General features: G+C 45.9%; 2 protein-coding genes across 3 annotated transcripts in view; one reads left to right on the top strand and one right to left on the bottom strand.

Moving 5' to 3' along the window:
* NUP210L (nucleoporin 210 like) overlaps positions 1–18,969 on the top strand; it is a gene marked incomplete at its 3' end in the record, with an annotated part of 95,873 nt that extends 76,904 nt beyond the window's left edge. The window contains exons 34-40 of the mRNA XM_084241995.1: positions 2,634–2,760; positions 5,609–5,758; positions 8,982–9,232; positions 10,604–10,808; positions 18,088–18,192; positions 18,713–18,787; positions 18,869–18,969. Of these exons, the coding sequence (XP_084098121.1) occupies positions 2,634–2,760; positions 5,609–5,758; positions 8,982–9,232; positions 10,604–10,808; positions 18,088–18,192; positions 18,713–18,787; positions 18,869–18,969 (1,014 nt within the window). The remainder of the gene's footprint in view (positions 1–2,633; positions 2,761–5,608; positions 5,759–8,981; positions 9,233–10,603; positions 10,809–18,087; positions 18,193–18,712; positions 18,788–18,868) is intronic.
* A 415-nt stretch (positions 18,970–19,384) lies between these two features.
* RPS27 (ribosomal protein S27) lies at positions 19,385–20,867 on the bottom strand. 2 transcript variants are annotated; one of them, XM_084244341.1, is made up of 4 exons: positions 20,836–20,867; positions 20,412–20,520; positions 19,766–19,876; positions 19,385–19,469 (listed from the first exon to the last, which is right to left on the bottom strand). In XM_084244341.1, exons 1-4 carry the CDS (start codon positions 20,839–20,841, stop codon positions 19,441–19,443), a joined length of 255 nt encoding a protein of 84 aa, XP_084100467.1. In that variant the 5' UTR covers positions 20,842–20,867; the 3' UTR covers positions 19,385–19,440. The 2 variants fall into 2 exon arrangements, with proteins under 2 accessions (XP_084100467.1, XP_084100468.1); XM_084244342.1 differs by lacking the exon at positions 20,836–20,867 and adding an exon at positions 20,600–20,694.
* Between the last annotated feature and the right edge of the window lie 602 nt (positions 20,868–21,469).

Below are 21,469 nucleotides of genomic sequence, written 5' to 3' on the forward strand. Positions count from 1 at the left end.
GAAATCAAGTGAAAACAGTATTTCAAGGAAGGGGTGATCGACCATGTCAAATGCTACTGACAGATTAGGTAAATTGAAAATTGTAAAATGGGCTACCCTGGTGGTGCAAGGGGTTAAGTCTCAGCACTATGAAGCAAACCACAGCCACTGTAGCACAAGTTCAATCCCTGGCCAGAGAGGTGACCCACACAGCTCAGCAGACCTCTCCTGTCTCACCTGCTGCTCCCCTCAGCAGTGTATTTCAGTCTATCCTCCTGTTCTGTTCCCCACTCTCTCTCCGGTGAATCCTCTGGCCTGTACCCCAGTTCTTGTATGCATAAATAAATAAATCTTCTGAAAAAAATAAATAAAAATAAATTAAAGATATTTGGGGGAAGAAGTTCATCATCTCTCATTGTAATATTAAGCACTTACCTTATATACAAAGTCATGGTGCAGAATGTACAGATAAATTTGGGTTCTAAGCTGAAGAAGTTGGAGTCTAGATGAGGGATTTTAGTAAGTATAAAAATACCTACAGGGCCTCCCTGGTGGTGCAAGGGGTTAAGCATAGCACTGTGAAGCTATCCGTAGCCTCTGCAGCACCAGTTCAGCTAGGGAGCTACCCACATGGCAGCAGACCTCTCCTGTCTTGCCAGCTGCTCCCTTCAGCAGTGTATTTCTGTCAGTCTGCCTGTTCTGTTCCCCACTATGTCTCTGGTGAATCCTCTCACATACACCCCCACGCCTCTGGCCTGTACCTCAGTGCTTGTATGCATAAATAAATAAATCTTTTAAGGGCCTCCCCTGGTGGTGCAGCGGTTGAGCGCTGGGCTGCGAAGCTGCCCGCAGCCTCTGCAGTGCTGGTTCAATCCCCGGCCGCAGGCAAGCGTTCCACATGGCACACAGACCTCTCCTGCCGTGCCTGCTGCTCCCCTCAGCAGTGTATTCCGTCAGCCTGCCTGTTCTATCCCCTGCTCTGGCTCTGGTGAATTCTCTCACCTTCCCGCCCTTCTGACTGTACCCAGTGCTTGTATAAATAAAAAAATGAATATTTAAAAAAAATGCCAACAACATAAAGAACATTACAAGTTGGAGGCCTCCCTGGTGGTGCAAAGGGTTGAAACGCAGCACTATGAAGCTATCCGCAGCCAATGCAGCATAAGTTCGATCCCCCGCCAGGTAGGTGACCCACATGGCGCTGCAGGCCTCTCCTGTTTAGCCCACTGTTCCTCTCAGCAGTGTATTTCAGTCAGTCTGCCTGTTCTGCTCCCCATTCTGTCTCTGGTGAATCCCCTTTTTTTTTTTTTTTTTTAAAATAGAGGCATGTTTTATTTATTTATTTTATCTGTTTGTTTGTTTTTGTTTATACATGCACTGGGCACAGTCAGAAGCGCGGGAGGGCGAGAGAATTCACCAGAGCCAGAGCAGGGAGAAGAGCAGGCAGAAGGACCGAAGTACACTGCTGAGGGGAGCAGCGGGCGGCAGGAGAGGTCTGCGCGCCATGTGGGACCCTCCTCCGGTGGCCGGGGAGCAGCCGGGGATCCAACCGGCGCCGCAGAGGCCGCGGGCAGCTTCGCAACCCAGCGCTCAACCGCTGCGCCATCGGGGAGGCCCTCTGGTGAATCCTCTTGCCCATCCCCTCCATCTCTGGCTTGCACCCCAACTCTTATGTACATAAATAAATAAATCTGGGGCCTCCCTGGTGGCACAAGGGGTTAAGATGCAGCCTATGAAGCTATCCGCAGCCACTGAAGCACAAGTTCGATCCCCGGCCAGGGAGCAACCCACATGGCGCAGCAGACCTCTCCTGACACGCCCACTGCTCCCGTCATTTGTGTCTTTCAGTCAATCTGCCTGTTCTGTTCCCCAATCTGCCTCTGGTGAATCCTCTCACACATACCCCACACACACCTCTGGCCTGTACCCCAGTTCTTGTATGCATAAATAATAAATCTTTTTTTTAAAAAAAGAACATTACAAGTATATTAAAAGAAACAAAGTACTTTGAAGTTTTAGAAAAGGCTGGGATTATATGCAACTAAAGAGAGAACTTTTCTAGAGAAAGTTGGAATTGTCTTCAAAGGCGTTTTAATAGGGAGTCACACAAAAGGAAGATATGTCAGAAGAACAGATATGTCAGATATGTCAGAAGAACTATGGACAAAAGACCTCCATTTAGAAAAAATGTTACTTTCTTCTCAAAGGTGAACAAACATTGTGATTTTCTTTTTTTCTTTTTTTTTTTTAAAGATTTATTTATTTATTTACACAAGCACTGGGTACAGTCAGAAGCGCAGGAGGGTGAGAGAATTCACCAGAGCCAGAGCGGGGAACAGAACAGGCAGACTGACGAAATACACTGCTGAGGGGAGCAGCGGGAGCAGCAGGAGAGGTCTGTCATGCCATGTGGGACTCTCGCTGGTGGCCAGGGATCAAACCGGCGCTGCAGAGGCTGCGGGCAGCTTCACAGCCCAGTGCTCAACCGCTGCACCACCAGGGGAGGCCCAACATTGTGATTTTCAAATGTGATCATTAGAAGGGCAATTTGCAACATTTGTATGAAACAGATGTTTAAGTTCTGAGGGCTATAAGGGGAGGTAACCAGATTCTCCATAAATTTAGGTACAGATTTTCCTTTGGTTTGCTGACAGGTGGCAGTCAATGCATCATCAAGATTAACACTTAGTTATGACCTCAAGACTCATCTCACCAATACCCTAAATTCAACTGTGTTCAAGCTCTTCATCACCACTGGCAGAAATGGTGCCAATCTTAAAGGTCAGAAATCTCTGCATAGATTTAGGCGATTTTTCCCTTATTTCACATCTCCCTCAATTCATTTATTTCTTTGGGCTATTAGTCCAAGTTTCCTTTTATTTTGAAAGTGACCTCACCTAAAAAATAATTTGTTGAATTTCAGAACTTCACAACTTTTGTATTTTCAGACTTCAGAAATTATGCCTGGGTTAAACTTCTGGTTTTTTGTTTTGTTTTGTTTTTAAAGAATTATTTATTTATTTATACAAGCACTGGGTACAGTCAGAAGTGCGGAAGGGTAAGAGAATTCACCAGAGCCAGAGCGGGGAGCAGAACAGGGAGAAGGACCAAAGTACACTGCTGAGGGGAGCAGTGGGCGACAGGAGAGGTCTGCGCGCCATGTGGGACCCTCACTGGTGGCCGGGGATCGAACCGCCGCTATAGAGACTGCGGGCAGCTTCGCAGCCCATGCCTCAACCGCTGTGCCACCAGGGAAGGCCCTGGGTTAAACTTCTGAAATAGGCTCAATCTGATCAACCAATAGGTTCAGTAGGTACAGCCTATTAATAATAAACTCATTATTGTCTTTCTTTTTTTTTTTTTTAAGATTTTTTTTTTTTAATAGAGGCATGTTTTATTTATTTATTTATTTGTTTGTTTGTTTATACATGCACTGGGTACAGTCAGAAGCGCGGGAGAGTGAGAGAATTCACTAGAGGCAGAGCGGGGAGCAGAGCAGGCAGAAGGACCGAAGGACACTGCTGAGGGGAGCAGCGGGCGGCAGGAGAGGTCTGCGCGCCATGTGGGACCCTCCTCTGGTGGCCGGGGAGCAGCCGGGGATCGAACCTGCGTCGCAGAGGCCGCGGGCAGCTTTGCAACCCAGCGCTCAACCGCTGCACCACCGGGGAGGCCCTCATTATTGTCTTTCTAATTATAACTGAGAACAGGAGGTACCCAAGACCAGGGATTTTAAACATGGATGTTTTTCAAGGTTACTTCAGGTAATTTTTTTTTTTTTAATACAGATTCATAGGCTTCATCCACCGGTTTAAACGAGGCCTAGGTGACACCTAATATGTTATTTGCTTTGGGAGTTATTTGTTTTGTATTGGGCTATGATTTACTGTGAAAAGGAGGAGAGGGGAAAGAAAACTAAAATACAGGGCCTCCCTGGTGGCATAGGGGTTAAAGTCTCAGTACTATCAAGCTATCACAGCCATTGCAGTATGAGTTCAATCCCCAGCCAGGGAGCTAACCCACATGGTGCAGCAGACCTCTCCTGTCTTGCCTACTGCTCCTCTCTGCAGTGTATTTCAGTCAATCTGCCTATTCTGTTCCCCACTCTGTTTCTTTATTTTTATTTATAAAAATAAATCTTTAAAAAAAATAAAATACATGAAGCCACTAAGAGATTCCAAGTGTTTTGTTAGCAAATTTTACATTGTTTAACAATCTATATAGTAATCTTATGTGGTAATTATCACTTAAAGAGGAGAATACTGGGCCTGTCCAGTGGCACAGCAGTTGAGCGCTGGATTGTGAAGCTGCCTGAAGCCTCTGCGGCGCCGGTTCGATCCCCGACTGCTCCCCGGGCCACTGGAGGAGGGTCCCACATGGCGCGCAGACCTCATCTGCCGCCCGCTGCTCCCCTCAGCAGTGTACTTCGGTCCTTCTGCCTGTTCTGCTCCCCGCTCTGGCTCTGGTGAATTCTCTCACCCTCCCGCGCTTCTGACTGTACCCAGTGCTTGTATAAATAAATAAATAAATCTTTTTAAAAAAAAAAAAAAAAAGAGAATACTGAGTCTAAGAGCAAATAAGTTATTTTATAAGCTAACAGTGGCAGAGGTGGTAGATATCCTCCCACCCCCGCCCCGCCAAAGTCCATTTATATTCTTTCATTCCTTTTTTCTTTAAAGAACGTGTTCCCAATGTTTTTTCTTGACCAAGAGAATACTGAAAACCAAGCAGAGTAATACAGAATACAATTATTGTCTATAAAACTTAAAATAATTTTAACTCTAGTCTTTGCTTTTAAATTTTTAAATAGTTAATTTTCTTTTCCCAGTATTTAATCTTCTAAATATAACATCAGTATGTTTAAGTAAGAATATTTGAGCTTTAAATTTTTCCAGGTTCTTTTATAAAATACTAAATTTTTCTTCAAAACATATTCACTCATTGTCTATCTTTTTTTTTTAAAAGCCTGCAAATTTCCCCCCCAGAATCTTTCTAAAATTCCAACTTGTGAGATCTCATGGAACAGTTCCTTTTATATTGTTGATAATGTCCAAAAGAGAATGGTTACTGGACTTCTTGCAACTGAGAAAGAGCTCCAGCAAATTGAGACCACTGAGAAACTGTGCAGGGGGAAATCTTGTTAACAGTACAGAGGTTCCTGTTTTTTCTAGAATGCTATCCACTTTCAGCTGATCCTGCTATGGCGCCAGTCCATTTCTTGCTGGCTATGTGGCTCCTGTTTTATTGCATCACTTCTAATGAAGTTCTAGAGATCTTTGGCTTGAATCATACTGCAATCAGAAAAGGAATCTTTCTAGACTACCTACTATCCATAGTGATGTCCGATATCCCTGTAATCTATCCTAGTTACACTAATGAATTGCAAAACCTTTGAACAGGACACCATTTACATTGATAATGGAAGTCCTACTGTAAGTATTCACAGACTATCAGAGGCAAGGGTGTTATACTATTCTTTTACCTTATAGTAGCAGAAGCCATCAGAGCTGGACAAAATCAAGCAGGACTGATTCTCTCCCTGCCCCCCAATACTAAACTGCCTCAATGTAGGTCTTCCCTTTTATAAATTCTTGCTAATAACAAAGTTATTTACTTCTTTTCTGCTTATTAGGATCTTGCACCCCAAGTCAGGCCTCAGCCATTACAACAATACTACTTCCGGAGACCCTCGTGCTGTGCCATGTACAGTTCAGCAACACTCTGCTAGATATTCCAGCAAGTAAAGTTTTTCATGTCCGTTCAAATTTCAGTACAGAGAAAGGTGGGTTCCATCAGTTGAATCTGGTGTCCCCATTTTTTTTTCATATTTGTACAATTGTCACTTTCTTATTGGATTATATTTATACTTTCCAATTTCATCTGTTATGTAACTATGGAATCATTCTCAACATTTTTTAAAAAATTGGGCTTCCCCTGGTGGCGCAGCGGTTGAGCGCTGGGCTGCGAAGCTGCCCGCAGCCTCTGCAGCGCTGGCTCAATCCCCGGCTGCCCCACTGGCTTGATCCCCCCCTTGGCTGATCCCCTGCTGCCCCGCTGGCTTGGGTCCCACATGGCGCACAGACCTCTCCTGCCGCGCCCACTGCTCCCCTCAGCACTGTACTTCGGTCCTTCTGCCTGTTTTGCTCCTGGCTCTGGCTCTGGTGAATTCTCTCACCCTCCTGCCCTTCTGACTGTACCCAGTGCTTGTATAAATAAATAAATAAATCTTTTAAAACAAATTTATTTATTTATGCATACAAGAACTGTTGTATAGGCCAGAGGTGCGGGAGGTGGGAGGATCCACAAGACAGAGTGGGAAGCAGAACAGGCAGATCTACTGAAATACACTGCTGAGGGGAGCAGCAGGCGAGACAGGAGAGGTCTGCTGCGCCATGTGGAATAGCTCCCTGGCCAGCCGGCCGTGGTAGGTGGTTGATGTGCTGTGGTAGGTGGCTGACGATAGCTTGATAGCACTGTCTTTAACCCCTGTACCACCAGGGAGGCCCCCCATTCTCAACATTTTTATGTAAGTCCATTCAATAAACTTTTAAAACCTCTTTAATGCAATAATTCATTTATGATTTACTACTTTCTTCATTAGTTTCTGTTATTTCTATGAGGGCATGGATTATGTCTCACTCATCTTTTTTTTTTTTTTTTCCACCACCAGCAAGCAGTAACATTTAAATATTTGTTGTTGATTAAAGGATGTTCCAAGCAAAATAGTATTAACAAGCCAGAAATTGAAATAGGCATGATGTTGGTATAACTATATATATTAACTGATCTAAATCAAGTAGATTCACATCAAATGTAAGACATAAATAGAATAGTATGACATCATGGGAGAGCTTCTACCCCAAGGCCAAGTAGTTTCAGTGGTAATGATAATGAACATCCACTAAAGGAAGGTTTATTTTGCAAACTACAGAACACCAAAATGAAAGCCTGGTACCAGGACAGGCACTGGAGGTATGAAGAGGAGTAAGAAAGGGCTTTTAACTCTTACTAGTACGGCACACAAGGTGGGTTAGTTTCAGAAAAAGATAGACAAGGGACACTGGGGCACTAGGAAAAAAGGAGTATCTACACAGACCTAGGGATTTTAACAGGGGAAATGGCCTTTAGATGTGTACAGATGAGCTAGGTGTAGAGAGAATAGGACATTCCAGGCAACACAGAGTCATGAAGTTTTCAAAAATAATATAAAAGCAGGGCCCTCCCTGGTGGTGCAGGGGTTAAAGTCTCAGCACTATCAAGCTATCTCCAGCCAAAGGGGCATAAGTTCAATCCCCAGCCAGGAGCTGTCCCACATGTTGCAGTAGACCTCTTCTGTCTCCCCTGCTGCTCCTCTCAGCAGTGTATTTTGGTAGATCTACCTGTTCTGCTCCCAACTCTGTTTCTGGTGAATTCTCGTAACCCCCACACCCCCCACACCACTGGCCTACACCCTAGTTCATGTATGCATAAATAAATCTTTTTAAAAATACTAACAATTAAAAAAAGATGAAAGCAGTTTTTTTTTTAAATATTTATTTATGCATACAAGAACTGGGGTACAGGCCAGAGGTGCAGGGGGTAAGAGGATTCGCCAGAGTCAGAATGAGGAACAGAACAGGCAGATCTACCGAAATGCACTGCTGAGGGGAGCAGCAGGCAAGACAGGAGAGGTCTGCTGTGCCATGTGAGTTTCTCCAAGGCCGGGGATCTAACTCATGCTGTAGTGGATGGTGATAGCTTGATAGCGCTGTCTTTAACCCCTGCACCACCAGGGAGGCCCATAAGATGGAAGCAGTTTTAAAGTATCTACTATCAGTACATAGATTGGAAAAGGAAGAAAAATGGGAGGCATGAACACAAATGAAGGAGCCATTGAAATAATCCAAGCATGAATAAATAACAATCTAGGGCCTCCCTAGTGGCGCAGGCAGTTGAGCACAGTGCTGTTAAGCTGTCTGCAGCTTCTGCAGTACAGGTTCGATCCCAGCTGGCCGCGGAGATACCCACATGGCGCAGCAGACCTCTCCTGCCTTGCCTACTGCTCCCCTGGGCAGTGTATTTCAGTCAGTCTGCCTGTTCTTTTCCCTGCTCTGTTTCTGGTGAATCCTCTCTCTCACCCTTCCGCACATCTGGCCTGTACCTCAGTTCTTGTATGCATGAATAAATAAATCTTTTAAAAAATGACAATCTAGACCTGAGTAAGAAAGAAATATTAACAAAAATAGGCAGATATTAGGCCTCCCTGGTGGTGCAAGGGGTGAAGCACCACACTATGAAGCAATCCACAGCCTCTGCATCATGAGTTCGATCCCTGGCCGGCGAGGGAGAAACGAGGTAGACCTCTCCTGTCTCACCCGCTGCTCCCCTCAAGCAGTGTATTTCAGTCAGTCTGCCTGTTCTGTTCCCCAGAACAGGTGAATCCTCTCAACCACTCCCCCACCCCGCATCTCTGGACTGTACCACAGCTCTTGTATGCATAAATAAATAAATCTTAAAAAAAAAAAAGAGAGAGAGAGAGATCAAGAGATAGCAGGATTTGGGAAATGATTGGCTATAAAAATGAAGGAAAGGATGTGAAAAGACACATGAGGTGTGAAGGTGGATGACTAGAAAAGCAATACGTTCAACAGAAATAAAGCCAGTAAGAGGTGGTTTGAGAAGTGATTAAACCATGTACAAAGCTTGCATTTCACCCTTTCCTGATCAACTCGATTTCATTCTCATTCTGTATTCCCTTAATTCCAGTTTGTATTCTATTAAAAGTCCCTACCATGTTGACTTACCAGTAACAGTATTCTTAAAGCAACAAGTAGTTGTGGGTTCACTGAGGCTGTTGTTGCTTTAGCGTCCTCCCCACCTTGTGGCCAAGTATGCTACTTATGAATATTCAGAACTGAGTTCACATTCTCCTTAATTTGAACGTCATCGTTTTCCTTCCTGTCCTAATTCAACAGGCTCAATCGAGCCTCTCAACCTTTCTCCTCAGTTTTTTCTCTTTTCTTCAGGGGTTTATGTCTGCCTAATCAAGGTTCGACCCCAGTCGGAGGAGCTGCTGCAAGCCCTAAGCATGGCTGACACCTCAGTGTATGGGTGGGCTACACTCATCAGTGAACGTAGCAAGAATGGAATGCAAAGAATCCTCATTCCTTTCATCCCGGCCTTTTACATCAACCAGTCAGAATTGGTTCTCAGCCACAAACAAGACTTGGGAGAGATAAGAATACTGGGAGTGGACAGAGTTCTTGAGAAGCTAGAGGTATGTTAAGAACTGAACCAAAACACAGAACCAGAGATCAGAGTGTTGAAAAGATTTTTTATTCCCAGTCTAAGGGTAAAGACAACAGTTATTAAATGGCCTGATAAAATTCTTATAACAGAATGAAGATAATCTGCCCCCTTCACAATACCATTGCGGGGGTGCCCCTCACCCACCCCCCCACCCACCCCCAAGAGTGCAAGGAATCCATAATGGAGTTTTATCTAGTGGATAAGACCAAGCTATCTTAAAACAATTTTTAGAAGTGTAGTTTAAAACTATTTTGAAGGGCCTCCCCGGTGGCGCAGAGGTTGAGCGCTGGGTTGCGAAGCTGCCCGCAGCCTCTGCGGCGCCGGTTCGATCCCCGGCTGCTCCCTGGCCACGGGAGGAGGGTCCCACATGGCGCGCAGACCTCTCCTGCCGCCCGCTGTTCCCCTCAGCAGTGTACTTCGGTCCTTCTGCCTGCTCTGCTCCCCGCTCTGACTCTGGTGAATTCTCTCACCCTCCCGCGCTTCTGACTGTACCCAGTGCTTGCATGAATGAATGCATGCATAAATAAATAAACAAACAAACAAACAAATAAATAAAAATCTTAAATAAATAAATCATTAAAAAAAATAAAACTATTTTGAAGACTATTTTATTCTCACAGATCATTTTGTTCCCTCATCCTTCAGCACATCCAGGAGTGAACAAGTAAATGTCAAGATAGCAAACTATAAATCCAGGTGTCACTGTATGTTTAAGAAGGAATTTTTTTTTCTAAATATTTGGGCCTCCCTGGTGGCGCAGTGAGTAGCGCACGGTGCTGTGAAGCTGTCCGGAATCTCTGCAGCACCAGTTCGATTCCTGGCCTGCTGGGAAGTATACCCACATGGCGGAGCAGATCTCTCCTGTCTCGCTTACTGCTCCCCTAAGCTTACTGCTCCCCTCGGTCTGTCTGCCTGTTCTGTTCCCCACTCTGTCTCTGGTGAATCCTCTCACCCTCCCTCATCTCTGCCTGTATCCCAGTCCTTATATAAAAATAAATAAATCTTTAAAAAATTATTTATTTATGCATACAAGAACTGGGGCACAGGCCACAGGTGTGGGGGTGGGGTGGGGTGAGAAGATTCACCAGAGACAGAGTGGGGAACAGAACAGGCAGATTGACCAAAGTACACTGCTGAGGGGAGCAGCAGGCGAGTCAGGAGAGGTCTGCTGTGCCATGTGGGTAGCTCCCTGGGCGGGGATCGAACTCGTGCCACAGTGGCTGCCGATAGCTTTGTAGGTTGTGTCTCAAACCTTGCGCACAAGGGAGGCCCTAAGATGGAATCTTTTGATACAAAACTGACTTCTTTCAAACAAGTGCCATTTTATCTTTCTTCCAAGGTATTTCCCAGTTCTCCAGTTGTAGTGGTTTTTGGCCAAAGACACTCTTCCATCACACCTGGCCTAGTCATCTACCCTGTAAAAGTAGTCAACTTCACTTCCCTCCAGCAGATGGCATCACCTGTTTTCATCAATATTTCCTGTGTGCTGACCAGCCAAAATGAAGCTGTGCAAGTGAGAGCTATGATGGTTAAATCTGATGCAGGTGAGCATTGGGAGCATATTTTAATGTAGGAGGAAAAAAGTGTATTGCTCACGAATTAATAGGAAGCATTCAACCACTTTATCAAAATGCTGAAACTAGCTAGGCACAGGTCTTTATTTTTCAAACCCACCCAAAAACAATCTTTAAATAGTTTTCTCATCACTTGTTAGATTATACTTAGTTGCATCAGTTTAACATGTTTTGTCAGCCTCCTAAGTATACTACATACCCTTATTTTAAGCCTCTTATAAAAAGAGGTGGCGTTTTATAAGCCATTTATAAGAATGGCTCTTATAAAAAGAGCCATTCCCCGGTGGCGCAGTGGGTTGAGCGCAGCGCTGTGAAGCTGTCTGCAGCCTCTGCAGCACAGGTTTGATTCCCAGCCAGCCAGGGAGATACCCACATGGCGCAGCAGACCTCTCCTGTTGTGCCTGCTGCTCTCCTCAGCAGTATTTTCGGTCATTCTGCCTGTTCTGCTCCCTGCTCTATCTCTGGTGAATTCTCTCACCCTTCCGTGCCTCTGGCCTCTGCCCTAATTCTTGTATAAATAAATATTAAAGAAAAAAAAAGTTCCGTATCCTATTTAGCAGATCTCTTGGTGTCAGGCAATAAGCAAATGGTAATAGCCCTAGCACCAAGATTTAGCATCCAAAAAATCCTAATTCTAGCCATTACCCAGTTTAGAAATTATACCTAGTTGGAATGGGAAGTTATGCAAAGAGTGGGAAGTAGAACAGGCAGATCTACTGAAATACACTGCTGAGGGGAGCAGCGGCAAAACAGGAGAGGTCTGCTGTGCCTTGTGGGCTAGCTCCCTGGTCAGGAACCAAACTCACACCTCAGGCCCTGCAGCAGGCCTTCGGATATGATAGCACCGAGACTTAACCCCTAGGCCACCAGGGAAACCCATGCACCTTTCTTTCCTTTCCTTTTCTTGCTGAGGGGAGCAACAGGTGAGACAGGAGAGGTCTGCTGTGCCATGTGGATTGCTCCCTGGCCAGCCAGGAATCGAATTCATGCTGCAGAGGCTGCGGATTGCTTTATAGTGCGGTGCTTAACCCCTTGCACCACCAGAGAGGCCCTTTAAAGATTTATTTATTTATGCATACAAGAATGGGGGTACAGGGCCTCCCCTGGTGGTGCAGTGGTTGAGTGCTGGGCTGCGAAGCTGCCCGCAGCCTCTGCAGCACCGGTTTGATCCCCCGCCGCCGGCTAGGGTCCCACATGGCTTCGCAGACCTCTCCTGCCACGCCTGCTGCTCCCCTCAGCAGTGTATTTTGTTGGTCTGCCTGCTCTGCTCCCCGCTCTGGCTCTGGTGAATTCTCTCACCCTCCCGCGCTTCTGACTGTACCCAGTGCTTGTATAAATAAATAAATCTTTAAAAAAAAAAAAAAGAACTGGGGTACAGACCAGAGATGTGGGGGGTAAGAGGATTCACCAGAGACAGAGCGGGGAGAACAGGCAGAACTGCTGAAATACACTGCTGAGGGGAGCAGCAGGCAAGACAGGAGAGGTCTGCTGCACCATGTGGGTTAGCTCCTTCTCCGGCCAGCTGGGGATCAAACTCTGCAGTGCTGCAGAGGCTGCAAATAGCTTCATAGTGCTGTGACTTAATCCCTTGTGCCACCAGGGAGGCCTGCATCTTTATTTTTAACTTACCTCTAACTGAAGTTGTATTTCCACTACTTATATTTCCACTAAATTGTATTTCCACCAAGTATGAATGTAAGCAACAGCATCAGCAACATGTGACAATTTCCAACAGAATTCAGGTATCTTCATTTTTCTTTTATTTAAAGATTTATTTATTTATTTATGCAAGCACCGGGTACAGTCAAAAGCTCGGGAGGGTGAGAGAATTCACCAGAGCCAGAGCAGGGAACAGAACAGGTAGACTGACGAAATACACTGCTGAGGGGAGCAGTGGGCAGCAGGAGAGATCTGCACGCCATGTGGGACCCTTGCCCGGCGGCCAGGGATCAAACCGGCGCTGCAGAGGATGCGGGCAGCTTCACATCCCAGCGCTCAACTCCTGCACCACTGGGGAGCCCTCTTTTTTCTTTTTTTAAACATTTATTTATTTATTTATTTATTTATTTATTTATTTATTTATTTATTTATTTATTTATTTATACAAGCGCTGGGTACAGTCAGAAGCATGGGAAGGGGAGAGAATTCACCAGAGCCAGAGCAGGGAGCAGAACAGGCAGACGGATGAAGTATACTGCTGAAGGGAGCAGCGGGCCGCAGGAGAGGTCTGCGTGCCATGTGGGACCCTCGCCTGGTGGCCGGGGATCCAACCAGCACTGCAGAGGCTGCGGGTAACTTCGCAACCCAGCGCTCAACCGCTGTGCCACTGGGGAGGCCCTATCTTCATTTTTCAATTGTCAGATCTCAAACATTTTTTAAGATTTATTTTATTTATTTATGCATACAAGAGCTGGAGCATAGGCCAGAGGTGTGGGGGGTGAAAGGATTTACCAGAGACAGAGTAGGGAGCAGAACAGGTGGATTGACTGAACTACACTGCTGAGGGTAGCAGCAGGCAAGACAGTAGAGGTCTGCTGAGCCATGTGGGCCAGCTCCCTGGCCGGAAATCAAATTCCTGCTGCAATGGCTGTTGATAGCTCCCTAGTGCTGAGACTCAACTCCCTGTGCCACCTGGGAGGCCCAGATCTCAAAAAATTTCACTCCCAAAATTAGTTACCAGACCTCAGGCTGAATATTTTGTTACTTAAGCACAAATTACTGTATTATGAATAAGGCTTTTTAACATTTTGTTAACTATGTAACTGTCAAAAATTAATCTTATTTTGGCTTTGATATAACTGGCTTCCTTCATTCCTTTTTGCATTTAAAAACATTGAGGGGACCTCCGCTAGTGGCGCAGGCGGTTGAGCACAGTGCTGTGAAGCTGTCCGCAGCCTCTGCAGCACCGGTTGGATCCTGGCCGGTCGGGGAGAATCCCACATGGCACAACAGACCTCTCCTGTTGCACCCACTGCTCCCCTCAGCAGTGTATTTCAGTCAGTCTGCCTGTTCTGTTCCCCACTGTCTCCTGTGAATCCTCTCACTCTCCCACGCATCTGGCCTGTACCCTGGTTCTTATATAAATAAATCTTTCTAAAAACATTGAGGGCCTCCCCGGTGGCGCAGCGGTTGAGCGCTGGGTTGCGAAGCTGCCTGCAGCCTCTGCAGCGCCGGTTTGATCCCCGGCTGCTCCCCAGCCACCGGAGGAGGGTCCCACATGGTGCGCAGACCTCTCCTGCCGCCCGCTGCTCCCCTCAGCAGTGTACTTCGGTCCTTCTGCCTGCTCTGCTCCCCGCTCTGGCTCTGGTGAATTCTCTCACCCTCCCGTGCTTCTGACTGTACCCAGTGCATGTATAAACAAAAACAAACAAATGAATAAATAAATAAATAAAACATGCCTCTATTAAAAAAAAAATTTAAAAAAAAAATTAAATTATTAAAAAAAAAAAAAAAAAAAACATTGAAAGCTCCCTGTTGGCGCAGCACTATCAAGTTATCGCCAACCATTGCGCCAGGATGCCAGTTCAATGCCTGGCCAGCGAGCTAACCCACACAGCGCAGCAGACCTCTCTTGTCTTACTCGCTGCTCTCCTCAGCAGTGTATTTCTGTAGATCCACCTGTTCTGTTCCCGACTGTCTCTGGTGTATCCTCTCACTCTGGCCTACACCCCAGTTCTTGTATGCATAAATAAAAATATTCTGCTGAGATTGAGGAGGGAGGAAACGCTGAGGTGAAATCAATAGGCACTACCAGATTGCCAAAAGCACAAAAGATAGTTAAAAACCCCTGCATTTCAGCATTTTTATATACTTTTTTTTATAGAGGCATGTTTTTATTTATTTATTTGTTTGTTTGTTTGTTCATTTATACATGCACTGGGTACAGTCAGAAGCGCGGGAGGGCGAGAGAATTCACCAGAGCCAGAGCGGGGAGCAGAGCAGGCAGAAGGACCGAAGTACACTGCTGAGGGGAGCAGCGGGCAGCAGGAGAGGTCTGCGCGCCATGGGGGACCCTCCTCTGGAGGCCGGGGAGCAGCCGGGGATCGAACCGGCACCGCAGAGGCCGCGGGCAGCTTCGCAACCCTGCGCTCAACCGCTGCGCCACCGGGGAGGCCCTCAGCATTTTTTTTTTAATAGAGGCATGTTTTATTTATTTATTTATTTGTTTGTTTGTTTGTTTATGCATGCACTGGGTACAGTCAGAAGCGCGGGAGGGCGAGAGAATTCACCAGAGCCAGAGCGGGGAGCAGAGCAGGCAGAAGGACCGAAGTACACTGCTGAGGGGAGTAGCGGGCGGCAGGAGAGGTCTGCGCGCCATGTGGGACCCTCCTCCGGTGGCCGGGGAGCAGCCGGGGATCAAACCGGCGCCGCAGAGGCCGCGGGCAGCTTTGCAACCCAGCGCTCAACCGCTGCGCCACCGGGGAGGCCCCATTTCAGCATTTCATGAAGCTAAGGAGGACCAATGTGAATATTAAATATGGGTAGGTGGGCCTTCCTGGTGGCATAAGGGGTTAAGTCTCAGCACTATGGTGCAGTCCACAACTACTGCAGCATGAGTTCAATCCCCAGCAAGGGAGGGAGCTGACCCACATGGCACCGCAGACATCTCCTGTCCTAGCGGTTGCTCCCCTCAGCATTGTATTTTAGTTGATCTGCCTGTTCTGTTCCCTATTCTGTCTCTGGTGAATCCTGTCCCTCGCCCTGCCCCCACCTCCCACTCCGCACCTCAGCCTTGTATGCACCTCACACCTTTTCTTGTGTGCATAAATAAATCTTTAAAAAATAAACATGGGGGCCTCCCCTGGTGGCACAGGTGGTTGAGCGCCGTACTGTGAAGCTGTCCACAGCTTCTACAGCACCGGTTTGATCCCGGCCAGCTGGCGAGTGCCCCACATGGCTCAGCAGACCTCTCCTGTCGCGCCCACTGATCCCCTCAGCAGTGTATTTCGTCAGTCTGCCTGTTCTGTTCCCCGCTCCGTCTCTGGTGAATCCTCTCACCTTCCCGCACATCTGGCCTGTACGCCAGTTCTTGAATTAAAAAAAAAAAAAAAAAATCTAAAAAAAAAAAAAAACCTAAAAAACATGGGTAGGAGTGGTTAAATATATCCAAAACCAATGTCCAATTCACACAAGAGAATGCGTACCTACTGCAGAAGGCACTTCTTAAAAAAAAAAAAAGATTTATTTATGCATACAGGAACTGAGTATTGGCCAGAGGTGCAGGGAGGTGAGAGGATTCACCAGAGACAGAGTGGGAAACAGAACATTTAGATTGACTGAAAGACACTGCTGAGGGGAGCAGTGGATGACACAGGAGAGGTCTGCTGCACCATGTGGGTTAGCATCCAGGGCAGGGATCAAACTCTGCTGCAGTGGCTGAGGACAGCTTTACAGTGCTGAGACTAAACCCCTTGTGCCATCAGGGAGGCCCAGAAAGCAGACTTTTGAAATGGGGCCCAACTGCAAAGACAGGAATGAGTTCTGTTTGCCAGAACAAAGGGCTGCTAACCTGAATACTGTCCCCAAGTTTTACTTAGACTCTTATAAACAATTAAAAGCCAAACACTGTCAACAATGTATCTTGATCAAGACTTGATCAGGGATTAGTGTATCTTGTGTTTAGTCTATTCACTGCAAGTAACCTCAGATTCTTCTTTAGAGGGAAGCAGTTTGTAAAGAGTATGAAGTTGTGGGGACAATGTATGGTAAAAGTAAAGACCAGTTTGCTCAAAGATAGAGGGTCTATACCAGGTAGGCAGATCAAAACAAGGTATGAGGGCCAGGTGACAATATATGGGGAAAGCCTGTAAGTGCAGACATTTTGATGGGGCAGGGAATTCATGTCTACACACTGAATAATTTGAAATAAGCGAAGTCTGAAATTAGTTACAAATGAGAATACTCCCTTGAAATGAGCTCTTGAGTAAAAAGACAATCAGGTGGGGCCTTCCCGGTAGCACAGGGGTTAAGCCTCAATGCTATCAAGCAATGGCCAGCCACCAAGGCATGAGTTCAATCCCCAGCCAGGGAGCAGCAGACCTCTTCTCTAACCCTCTGCTTCCCTCAGCAGTGTATTTTAGTAGATCCACCTGTTCTGCTTCCTAGTCTGTCTCCGGTGAATCCTGTCACACACACCCCCACCTCTGGGCTAATTTTTTTTTTAAAGATTCATATGCATAAAAGAACTGAGGTACAGGACAGAGGTGTGGAGGGTGAAAGGATTCACCAGAGACAGAGTGGGGAGCAGAACAGGCAGATTGACTGAAATACACTGCTGAAGGGAACAGCAGGCAAGAAAGGAAAGGTCTGCTGCGCCATGTGGATTAGCTCCCTGGCTAGAGATCAAACTTGTGCTGCAGTAGCTGCAGACTGCTTCACAGTGCTGACGCTTAACCTCTTGCTTCACCAGGGAGGCCCCTACACCCCAGTTCTTGTATGCACAAATGAAAAGATAATAAGGTATTTCTGGATTTAAAGTCATTGAGGATGCGAAGAAATGTTTCAGAAGTTTAATCACCATAGTATCACGTGGTGACACAATGTCATATGGTGATGGAAGCATGTCACCTGGAGTACACAAGAAAGGTTAAGACATCTTAAATTAAATAGCCTTTTATAAGTTGAGGGAGAGAAATAAGAGATTCAAGGGCCTCCCTGGTGGCACAAGGGGGGTAAGCACCGTACTATGAAGCAATCCATAGCCTCTGCAGTGGCTACATGGCGAGGCAGACTTCTGACTCACCCGCTGCTCCCCTCAACAGTGTATTCCAGTCTGCCTGTTCTGTTCCCCACTATCTCTGGCCTATACCCCAGCTCTTGTATGCATAAATAAATCTTTAAAAAAAAAAAAAAGAGGGCCTCCCCAGTGGCTCAGCGGTTGAGCGCTGGGTTGCAAAGCTGCACGCAGCCTCTGCAGCGCTGGTTTGATCCCAGGCCACCGGAGGAGGGTCCCACATGGTGCGCAGACCTCTCCTGCCACCCGCTGCTCCCCTCAGCAGTGTACTTCAGTCTGCCAGCTCTGCTCCCCGCTCTGGCTCTGGTGAATTCTCTCACCCTCCCACGCTTCTGACTGTACCTAGTGCTTGTATAAATAAATAAATCTTTAAAAAAAAAAAAACAAAACTAAATAAAGAAAAAAAATAAGAGGCTCAAGAACTGGAGATAATTTATTACTTTGGCAATAGGATGTAGCATCTGCCCTGGAAGTGTTACCAAGCAATCATCTTGTTATGTTCTGGCCAATGCATAGATCAGTGTGAAGATTCAGGTGTCTTCCAGAAGTTCATGGGTTCTTACCAGGTCCTCCTCTTTACCCTCTTTGCGATGTTGGCATCAACAGCTTTCATCTTTCTAGGTAAGGAGTCTTTATATTCAGCACCGTAGACTTTTGACTTGCAAACTGCCTTCATTTTATTTCACAAACTAAATGAGGATGAAAATTAGCCATTTATCACATCTAATTTATAACAGTTTATAAACTGATACAGCCTCCTTAAACCTAGTGGATTAAAATTCCTGCCCAACTTAACTACCAAGAATAAACCAATGTGGAAAAATATCCCACAGAAATGGGAATCAGTTCTAACCCTTGAGATAATGGCTAATTTTGCTCAAATATAGAACTATAGATGACTCAATAATATACTAGCACCACTGTTGTCTCCATCTCCATTTCCTCATCTTTTACCCAGAAGTTACTGAAACAAAATTTCCTGTAATCGTTTAACTATGAAGGTTTTTAAAAACTTGAACCACTACTATTTTTCTACAGCAATACTGAGATCTTATCCTGAAGTTAACTTTGCCCCTCATGGCCCACCTCCAATGAAAACATAACTGCCTTTCTAGTGATAACTTCCTTATTTTCCCTGCAGCATACAATGCCTTCCTCAACAAGATACAGACAGTTCCAGTTATTTATGTACCAACTCCAGTACCACCACAACCAGGTAAAAATCAGTATCCTCATCTTTGACAAGCTCAGATATGCATGCTTTATTTACTTGTCACATCCACCTTCCCTCTTCTAGGTTCATATTATACCTCCAAACGATATCCTCCTCTCATGAGTCCACAACCCCCACCAGCTCAGAGTCGGCTACAACACTGGCTATGGAGTATAAGGCACTAATCTCTTGGACAAGTCCCCTTAACTAAAAGGAATTGAAAATTCCTAGCCCTAGACCAGTGCCTAGAAGCATTTTCTACACTCATAACCTCCAAATAAGGTTTCTTAGAAGTACAAATAAAAGATCCCAAACTTCTGTGTATTAAAGTGTTGTGTTGTATTGTGTTTCTTTAAAAGACCAATTAATTCTAAGAACGCATAAAAGTAAAAATCTCATTTATGTAGTGTCCCAGGCTTTTAAAAAAAAAAATCCCAAAGATCAATCAATGAGTCTAAATGGATATAATGCCCCAAATGGACAAGTACTTGGCCACTTACTTGCCCTCATCAAATGACTCTAGTAGTCCACTCCTTCTGGCTGCACCTGAACACTTGAGGTAGGAACTTCCTAGCAGTAAAACAAGACAATAAACAGGATGTATCCAAAACTTGTTTATTAGGATGGTTTCTCATTCATCTTGATTCAGGGTGCTTTTAGTGCTGCTTCCGTCTGAAGGAGCATCCTGGAAGAAAAAAGTTGAGGTTAACTGACAGCACCCTATTTACTCACTCCCACTAAACGAGATGCTTCATTGATGAAACACCCATCCCAAAGCTATACCTTCACTGTACTCAACCCCTTTAGCTACTTAAGAGTCTTATCTCCTTCAGCTATCAGCCACCCATCCCTGCATTAGAACATAGTGCTTTAAGAGAAGTGCTTTCAAGTAATACTTTGAGAAGACAGGAGGATGTGAAACAGGATCCCCTTCTTTGTAAAACTCAAAGCCCAAAATCACACCTTGAAACAATTATTTACCTTCTGTAAGCCTTGCTTTTCCTCCTGTAGGCTGGCAGAGGACAGTGGAGCAGCCAACACACAATACTACCGTTTGTGCATGGCTAAAGACGGTGGTGATTTTATAGCATCCTGGAAAAAAATATCAAAAAACAAGATGTTATTTTCCATGCCTTTTTTCAACTGCATGCTAACGTGTACTAACTGTTAACACATTCACATTCGATGTAAACTCTTGAAATTTACAGTCCTGAATTTAATTACCTGGTTCTTGGTGTACATTAAAGTGACTGAGAAACAATCCGGACTATCTGCCCCCCCCACCCCCAAAGGGTTTCTCGGTAACCAGTGACCACAATCCTAGAGCTCCTAAGGGGAGTGGCGTGTAACCAATAATTAAAGATCAAAAAATAGAAACTGGGAAAAGGCCAGTTTTCAAGTGCATAAACGACCAAAACAGATGCCCGACTTATCATTTTAAGTGTTTCCTAAAACAAATGAATGTTCAAGTTATTATTGCGTTTTGATGGGCAATCACCCTGGGTCATTCCTAGAATGCAAAATTTTGTCCATTTCACACATTCGAATTCTAAAATACACATCACAGAACAACTTTTTCAATTCTTGGGTCCAGCGCTTTCCCCACTATTGCAAGCCATGTCCTCACCTGGGCATTTCACATCCATGAAATAGGAATTGGGGCTCTGCACCAGGCGCTTCTTCTTGTGTTTCCTCTTCTCCTCTTCTGGAGAGGGATGAAGGAGATCCTTTGCGAGCTAAGCGAGGCAGAAATGCAGATTTAGAAACCAAAGGCGAAAATGAGTCAATCTAAAACAAGACCCCATTGCCACACACCGGGGAGAGCTCGCCCCTCGCCGCCCCTGGTGTCTGCGCAGCTGGGCCGCCATCTTATCTCCGCTCCGCTCCCGTCTATGCAGGGGGGCCCCGCGGGCCTCAGCGCACCCTGTAGTTAATGTCCTAGGAAGTGCGGAGGGAAAATGAAGACCCTCTGCGATCCGAGACCAGCCTGTGAGGGGGGCGTGCGGGCAGAAGAGCGAGATCTCCGCCGAAACCTGGACCAAGGAACTCACAGGCATGTTCTCGTGGGGAGGTCGTCACCGCCGGAAAGGAGCGAAAGCGGAAATCCTGCTCCATATATACATCATGCAACAGGAAGTGACGTCTGGGACTTCTGCCGCCATCTTGAGAAGGTCCACTAAGGCTATATGGATGGTGGGGCTGCCATTTTTAGAAGGTCCCTAAATGTTAGTGATGCTGATGTGTCGCCATGTTGGGAACTTGCTGTATTAGCAAAGTCTGTGTTTGGTGTCTACCAACGGATAAATGGACACTTAAAATTTCGGGCTACGCGTTGACAACTGAAGCCTAATAAGCAGAAAGTTCTGAGGGAAACACCAGTGAGCCCAAGTCCCATGTTCAGGACTTTTAAATTTCTTTACTATTTTTCACTTGGTTTAATTTGCCCTTTTGTAACAAATCAGAAATGTAAACATAAGAAAAAGAAAGTCCTGAGCCTCCCCTGGTGGCGCAGCGGTTGAACGCTGGGCTGCGAAGGTGCCCGCAGCCTCTGCAGTGCCGGTTTGATCCCGGCGGTTCGGTCCCGGGCGCCGGGGAGGGTCCCACATGGCGCGCAGACCTCTCCTGCCGCCCGCTGCTCCCCTCAGCAGTGTATCGTTGGTCTGCCTGTTCTGTTCCCTGCTCTGG

This window comes from Talpa europaea (assembly GCF_964194135.1).
Source record: "Talpa europaea genome assembly, chromosome: 9".
Classification (NCBI taxonomy): Eukaryota; Metazoa; Chordata; class Mammalia; order Eulipotyphla; family Talpidae; genus Talpa; species Talpa europaea.